This window comes from Alligator mississippiensis, chromosome 5, assembly GCF_030867095.1.
Source record: "Alligator mississippiensis isolate rAllMis1 chromosome 5, rAllMis1, whole genome shotgun sequence".
Classification (NCBI taxonomy): domain Eukaryota; kingdom Metazoa; phylum Chordata; order Crocodylia; family Alligatoridae; genus Alligator; species Alligator mississippiensis.
In genome coordinates this window covers 147,021,366-147,029,335 of record NC_081828.1, presented here as the reverse complement: position 1 = coordinate 147,029,335, position 7,970 = coordinate 147,021,366, and the positions used below count along the sequence as shown (strand labels likewise).

Here is a 7,970-nt window from a genome sequence, read left to right as displayed (position 1 = left end):
GGTTCATAGAAAGTTCACTCGCATATATTAGGCAATTCAATCTTTCATTCTGTGTGACACAAGTAGTAGGAAGTGAGCTGTTCAGAGGCAGAAGGATCTATTCATTCCTGAGGGGGATCCTGAGTTCCTATCAAAGCAGTTTCATTCCTGGGACTTGGGTGAAATGTGTGAGGTGCAAAAGATTGTATATTCGGCAGAAGCCTAAGATGCAGGACTGATTCTGAAGGATTTCTGCAAAAAAATGACTGGAACTGAAACTTGGAGGGCAGCTTGGTTCCCCCTGTCTTGCTGGATTGGCTGAGCAGCCTGGAAAATGGTAAATGATCATTTGGATCAATTACAGGCTTTTAGCTGTGTTGTCTGTCATAATTCATGATTCTGGTCTGGGAAAAAGACCAACAGCCTACGTGCCAAAAAAGGGGCAGAGTTTGATGGAGTTGGGTATACTTTTATATGCCATTTTCCTCCACACCTAGAGAAAAACACTTTTGCAGGCATTCTGTAGAGGGGGAATCATGTTTGACTGTATGGATGTGCTAGCAGTGAGTCCTGGTCAAATGCTGGATTTCTACACTGCGAGTCCGTCTTCCTGCATGCTCCAGGAGAAGGCTCTGAAAGCATGCTTCAGTGGATTGGCACAAACAGAGTGGCAACACCGGCACAGTGCTCAATGTAGGTCCCATTCTTATTTTTTCTAGTTCAAAAATATCTATATAGATATCTATATTTGCATGCATTACAATCCTTTTGATTAGGTTCAGTGGGAAAAGGGGGGCTTTTGGTATGTGAAATGTGGCTGTGCAAGCATTTTTGGTGGGGAAGAAGGTTGTGCTTTTCCCTTTTTACGCAGTGTATCAGCGCTTAAAACAGTTTTGCAGTTAAGCAGAAACACTCATAATTATAAGAGAGTAAAGCACTTTTTAAACTCTAACCACTGAAGAAGAAATTTGCATAATATCTCTGCTGTAGTTTTTTTTTCCTGTGCCTCCCTTAATTGAATTTCCCATCACATCCGATAATCCAGTTGCATATTTTTCTCATGTGCATTTCAGCCGTGCAGCCATGCAATTAAAATGCCATTTCGTACAGTTCTTATAAAGATTTTAAACTGTATGATGTTGGTGCTGATCTCAGAATCAGGCAGTAGTTTTAGGCTTCTCTTAATGTTTCCCTCCCAAAGAAAAGGCAATATTTCTTTGTACTGACCTTTCTGCCACCTGTCTTCTTTACTTTGTTTCTATAAGAAGTTGCTGTTTTGCTAGAAAACTACTAACTGTGAACACCCCTTGTGTTTAACCATCAATTATTTCCATACCTTCAGGTTTAGTCAAAGTCTCAGACTAGCAGGAGAGGAAGCAGAGTTACTGGTAATGTAGTTTAAAAAATGTGCTATTCTGTTATCTGATCTTGACATGGTTCTTAGCAACGTAGACGGTAAACAGTGGCAGTGTTTTAACACCATAGTTTCAAGTTTGAGAAATGACAAGAAGTACCAGAAAGCATCACCTTATACTCTGCATAAAAGAGCTAGCAGGATGCTCCACTGCTCTGATGTTGATTTAGATAAATTACTTAGCTATCTATCAAAATGTTTTTAGCACACTCTTTGACACTTCAGTGCAGCATTAGCTGTACAATGATTGAAATTTCTGTTTTTCAAAGAGGTCAGAGTTGCATAAGAATAAATGTAGCTTTCCTATCGGTATGGTTTATCCAAAGTGAAAAAAAAACCTGCCCCTGTATCTGGTGAATTATTTTCTTTATCACTCTCACTGAAACTTTTTCATCAGACTACTGCATCAGGATGAGTAAACCAATAAGAATAGCATTGTAAAAGCCAGTGACTACTGCCTTACAACATTATAAATATTTAATATCTTTGCATTTAAGAGAATTTGACTGGAAAAAAAATCAGCATTGTAGATTTTTCCCTGGTCATTTTCAAAACATTTCTATATTTGAGATGCTAAGATGTGAAAGAAAACCTGTCCCTTTTAGGCAATACTGTTTATTATGAAAATAGTTTAGCAACGAAACTTGAGATGTTACAATGAAAATATGTTTTCTTTTTACTGTGATTAAAACTTTAACATGAGTTTAACTATATGGTACTTAAAAGGGGCTTTTCATCTAAGCAACTTTCCTTCATTAGTATACAAATTCCATAATATAATAACTTGCACAGGAAAAATACAGTTTAGTCAGTTTCTGATCCTTTTTAAATATAGGATTTTTTAGGTGAAACTTTGCTTGTATGCACTTTCCCATGCTTTGTTGCTAACTAGAAACATGCTTCTTAAAAAATGAAAAATGTTGTGCTTGTTCTTGGACAAGTTAAACATAGGATTACCCTTATCAGAATGGAACTAGTGGTAAATATGTTATTTGCCTAGGGCCTGAGATAAGAGACAAGTGTTGATAACAGTAAAGTTGAACTAATCGAAAAAACTCATATTAACAAGAGTAAATAAAGAAATACGGAAAAGTGCCTTCAGGAATTGAGTCTCGTAATTTTGTAGGTAATACAATTAAACTTTACTGCAGGGCAACTTAAAATCAGGCTGAACCTGAATTATAATTTGATTGGCTGTAATTCAAACTGTGAATATTAACAACATATAGAGCAAAGCCGTTTACTTTTTCACTTTCTAAATAGTTTTCAGTTTAATTTATGTAGCTAACTCATTTTTTTCAATTTTGAAAAAATGAGTAAGCACTGTAACCGTGTGTCTGTGTAAATGAACACAGTTTAAAATAATGAAATTTTGTTGGCATATTAATCACTTTATCTCATACCTCATGTAGGTGGTGACAAAGAACAGATTTTTGTTACACAGGGCAGAATAACTTAAAATTTGCTCCAATGCCATAAATAACAGTGTTTAATTTTAACCACAGGTATTTCCCAGTTCACTTTCCTATTTAGACCTCTGTGGTTTAGTGTACAGTAATCATAGCTAAGATTCAAAAGTCTTAGGCACTTGGTAGGTAGTGGGTCTCGGGGTGAGGGGGCTGTGTGTGGGTTTGTTTTGTTTAAATTTGTTTTAGCTCAGCCACATAAATGATACACCTGCAGCAATTGATTTAGGCTTTGCACATTCTTCTCTGATAGAGATGGGGAGTCTGGAATAACAATTAAATTGATGTTAAGGGAATACTGCATGCATACTGGAGACTCAGAGCAGCCCAGTAACAATCCTGAACAGCATTAATGCTTCTACTAAGATTCTGGTATAATGGATCATTGCTGCAGTGAATTCAGAATACTGTCTCCAACTTCAGCCCATCAATCCCATTCCAGTTCATTGTGCAAAATGCAATCCTGTGATTTTATGAATTTTCCTAGACTATGGAGACTGCAAGCTGAAATGGAAGGTAGGATACAGTTCAAATGTAACTGCACTTTATGCATTTCTGATTCAGTTAGTCTATAAGGTGCATCTCTACCCTGCCTTCTGCCTGAATTCAGACTAACATGGCTAACTACATCTCTTTTATTTTTCCCTTTGGTCTCTCACAACTGGGCGGATTTGTAGCCCAGTCTTGAACTTTACATTATGTGATATAAACTGTGTGTGTGCATACATGTATATGTATTTCATGTGGAATTAATTACTGTTATGGATGTTAATACTGCTATTAAAGAGAAGAAATAGTTCACTTACGAAAGAAGTAATGGACTCAAAGAACAGGACTAAAACGGACTGACGTTTTAAATGCAACTTGTAAACACTATTAACTCTTGCGTAATTTGGTTCAGTAGATTTGAAAAAAAGGAGGCTGAAGTTAAGATAACAAGGATACCTGATTTATATTTTTAAACAGGATATAATTTCTTCTTCCTTGTTGCATAGCTGCTACCTCCTAAAAATGAATAGGGATTGAGTAATGTCCATTGCAATGTAAGTCAGGATACAAGAGAAAGCCAGATGTGAGGAATAATAGATTTACTTCTGTCCTAGAAATTCCTTTATAAATGTGTGCGTATAATTTCTTTAACAGGAATCCTAAATAAGGTGGCCCACAAACTGGAATAATCTGAATATTCATGTAAGGCAGGGTTTCAGGAAGTAACATCCCTTTGAAAAATATAGCATATTTTTCACCATTTACAAAAATAAATTTGATATAGCTCAAAGGTATGAGTGTCCTTGAAATCAGTATATACAGTTGGTGTAAGCCAAGTAGTATATAGTCCTTAATCAAGAAAAAGTCCAAATGGGCTTTGGTGGGAGATTGGCTGGATAAGACCTGGTGAATGACAGCCTTTGGAAATCTTATTAAAAACAAAACCCAGAAGGCTGAATTTTGCTTCTAAATTCTAGGTTTCTTTTAACGTGTAGACTGAGGAGGTTCTTGTTCTCTGGAGGCTCTGGGAGTCCTAGAAAACATCTGTGTCCAACCAAAAACTGCGCTCTATTTTCTTTCATTTTTCTGAATTGATAAACAAACATTTTGAAGTGCAGGACTTGAAATCTGCATTCCAGAGTATCAAATGGCTGCAGGTGTGTTTGGTAAGTCACATGTTCGTGTCACGGAAGGTAAGATCTATTCAAAACAAGTTATTTTCTTTCAAGTTTGTTATAAATTGTACTGCTAGATGATTAGGAAGGAGTTGTTGAAAGTTGCATACTTTACTTAAAATATCTGTGCTTGATCTCCTGAAGTGTAGCCAATAAAAAAAACAGCCAGTGAAAACACAGTAAAATGTACTGAAATCTGTCATGGCTTTCTGCGACTATCACTATTTGGGTCAAAATAAATTTCTTCTGAGGCTCTGCATTATGCTGCCTTCTTTGCCTTCTCTTTAAAAGGCATGACATGAGTATTTTTTTAACAAATGAATTGAAACTAGAGAGCTAATTCTGTATTTTAGTGTCTGATGCATTCAGTCCGGGGCCTGCAAACCATAATGGAAGCACACCACTGTTAGACCCTCTTGCAGGTGCAAAGTATCAGAGGCACCAAATGCTAGTGCTAATGTAAAACCGGTTTGCAATTGAAGTGATGGCCATTACGCAGAAAGGACTGTGTGGCAGAGCTGAATCTCTACCTAGAAGACTATATTTATATTGAAGTTAGGAGGACAGGGGGAAATTCCCTTTTAGACATTAAAGTTAGTCATCCTTACGTTTACTGACATCCCCACTTACCTCTTTGTGAGTACACTTTACAGAAGCCATGTTCCTTACCCATGTATGTCTTTTTCCTGCACTCCTACCCTCCAGCCAACCACAGCTAAGGGGCTTTACACTTGGTTACGCCAGTAATGAAATGCACCAGGCTGCAAATTACACTTCCATCTCACTTACATGCCCCAAGTGCCTATTTTGTTCACCTAAATTATACACCACCCTTTCACAGATGATGAATTGAGCCTACATTATACAGTAGGATTTTAGATCTTCTAAAAGGAATGCTTGCAGGATAATGATGGGTAGGCCTGGCTCAGTGTCTGTGTATTCTGAAACACTGTGCTGTATAATGTTTCTCTGCCTTGTGCTCTCATTGCTGTTAGACTCAGTCCTCTTGAAAACTCAAAGAATAGAACTGTGATGAGTTTCTGAATCCATTTCCTTGACCTCAGACATCTCTTTCTCTTTCCCAATTCCTGTCTGGAAAAAGGAAATCAGGAATTGGCCTCAGCAACAGAACTCTAAATTCAGGCTGCAATGATAAGGGTGACAATTAATTGTGATTTCAAAGGGTTTTCCAATTCTCCACTAGCTGTTGTGTAGAGCCCAATGAGAACAGATATCAGTTTATGCATAAAATGGCTAAGAAACTTTAGGAAATAGGTTTTGCCCTTTAGAAACCGAAGGCCCTGGCAGCAGTTGAAAAGGAGGGTGGAGCTGTACTTTTCCCCTTCCTGTACTTGGATATTTTTAATTATCCAAACTTTCTGGGACAGAGCAGGGCTGCCTTGTAACAAAGCCTACATAATACAGATGTCTGAACAGGCCTGCTGTCCCATGAAGGCCCCTGTACTGTGAAATCTTCATGCTGAAATTTTAATTCTGTAGAAAGATAGGTAAATCCCTAATATATATTTTAAAACAAAAGCCCAGAAAATCCCCCACTACTCCCAGTTTTATATCACTGTGTAACTGAGAAATCAGTTGCCTTCCTACCCTGTATTGAAGTCCATCCCTTCTGGGAAACAAATGGTACAGCCCGTCCTGCCAGGATATACTACCAAAGGTGTAAGCCTGGGAACCACAACACTATGACTGAGTTTTGCCCTGTGCTCATGCACATAGGCTAGGGACAGACATTCAAAAAGCCTGAGTCTGAATTGATTCAATATTTGCACGTTAGTCTAACCTGCCTGGATTGAACTGATTTGCAAGTGAATAGACATTCACTGTCGATTCTCGAAACTCAGGCAGACGCCTGTAGTGGTTCAGGCTAGAAGCTGGGGGGCGCTAGAGCAGCCCTCTCTTCTCTTCTGCAGTGGCCAAGAAAAGCTGAGCTGAGGTGGGGAGAGTGTGGCTAAGCTCTTCCCTAGACAGACAGTTCTGCCTCTGGGCAGCGCTCCCTGCCAGCTGAGGCTGGAGCTGCTGCCCAGCGCCTGGACATGAGCTGATCACACAGGAGCCAGCCCTCAGCCTCCTCCTAATGGCCCCTGAAGCTCAGCCTCTGGCTGACCACCGTGCTACATGCTCCTGCAGCCCAGCCTGGCTAGGCCCCGCATGGCCGAGAGCCAAGCTGCCGCAGCCTGCGGGGACGTGTCCTGGAAGCGCTGAGCCCCACCTGCCGCCAGAGCCAGCCCAGCCCAGCACTGCTGGCAGCAGGGAAGTGGCCTGCCTGGCTTCTGCCGCAGCCTGCCAAGCTCTGATCCTGCAGTGATGCCCAGGGAGCTCCAGGGGAAGGAGGCGGGAGGCAGATCTGGTTACAGCCACAGGAATGTGCTCGTCTTTGGCTCCCGGCTCAGGCAGGGTGGGGTGGGCGGTCATCTCCCAGCCCAGCACCACTCCTCCCTGGGCCTGGCCCTAGACCCCACTTGCTGTCTTCTCCCAGCCCCAGCTCAGCTCCAGCCTCAGCATCATAGGAGATGGGGGCTGAAACGGATGTCAGGGGCGGCTAGTGCAATCCCAGCTCCAAGCAGAGCCGCCCCCAGCTCCAGTGTCCTGGGCAAGGCTCTGTGTGGGTGGGCCCCGGAGCTCTGCAAGGATACAGCTCCCAGCTTGGCACATAGCTGCCTTCCCAGGGAATATAAGTCTCTTCATGTCAGGCCGCAGCCTTCCCAGTCGCAGCCTGATGCACTTGTCTTGTGGCTCCCTGCCAGGGTAGGGCTCTCTCCCACTTTCAGGGCTTGACTGCAAGACCAAGCAGCAAAAGGGACATTCCCCAGCTGGGGCTGCACGGGGGACAGGGCTCACCTATGCCCTGGCACCAGAGGCTCAGCTAGCCTTGGGGCCACAGCTCCCAGTAACCCCCAAGGTCTTCCAGTAGCCCTGGCCCCTAACCCACTGCCTTCTCCTGCCACCAGCATGCCCCGCTCTCCACACCCGCCAGTAGCCAAGCCTCCCCTCCCCCCCGCCTCCTGGACCCAGCTGCCCAGAGTGTCAGGCAGCCACCAGCCGCTCTCTGGGACTCAGTGGTCCTGTCTTGGCCCTTGCAGCCACCTGCCCCAAGCTGCCCGGGCACACGGTTGCCTCCCACCATTCACTGGAGCTCCCGTCCCATCCCACCCCTTCCTTCACAGCTTCGTTGTCATCTCTTTTCTGTCCCATGCCAGGGGGAGGGGGAATTAAGCCCCCTGCCCCGTTTCCCTCAGACTACTGCATCTGACCACGTCCCCTGCTCCTGGAGCAGCGAGGGAGGGTGGGAAGCCTGGCAAAGGCTGCTGTGCCTCTTGGCAGGCAGACCCGGCTGCACTCCTGAGCAGGGTTTCCCACCCCACCCCCTTCTCAGCTAGTGGGAACAGTGATAGCGCTCTGGCTAGGGAGAAGAGGGGTGGAGCCAAT

General features: G+C 42.9%; 1 protein-coding gene across 5 annotated transcripts in view; it reads left to right on the top strand.

The window, feature by feature from the left end:
• The window catches only part of RARB (retinoic acid receptor beta), a 528,277-nt gene that overhangs the window by 375,011 nt on the left and 145,296 nt on the right, over positions 1-7,970 (top strand). The window contains exon 1 of one of the 5 annotated variants that reach the window (XM_006264282.4): positions 68-672. The exons of 2 other annotated variants lie outside the window; for them this stretch is intronic. In XM_006264282.4, the coding sequence (XP_006264344.1) occupies positions 516-672 (157 nt within the window). In that variant the 5' untranslated portion in view covers positions 68-515. Of the gene's footprint in view, positions 1-67; positions 673-3,271; positions 3,376-7,970 lie in introns of those variants that run through there. 2 more of the 5 variants (XM_059728850.1, XM_059728849.1) reach the window with 2 other exon arrangements.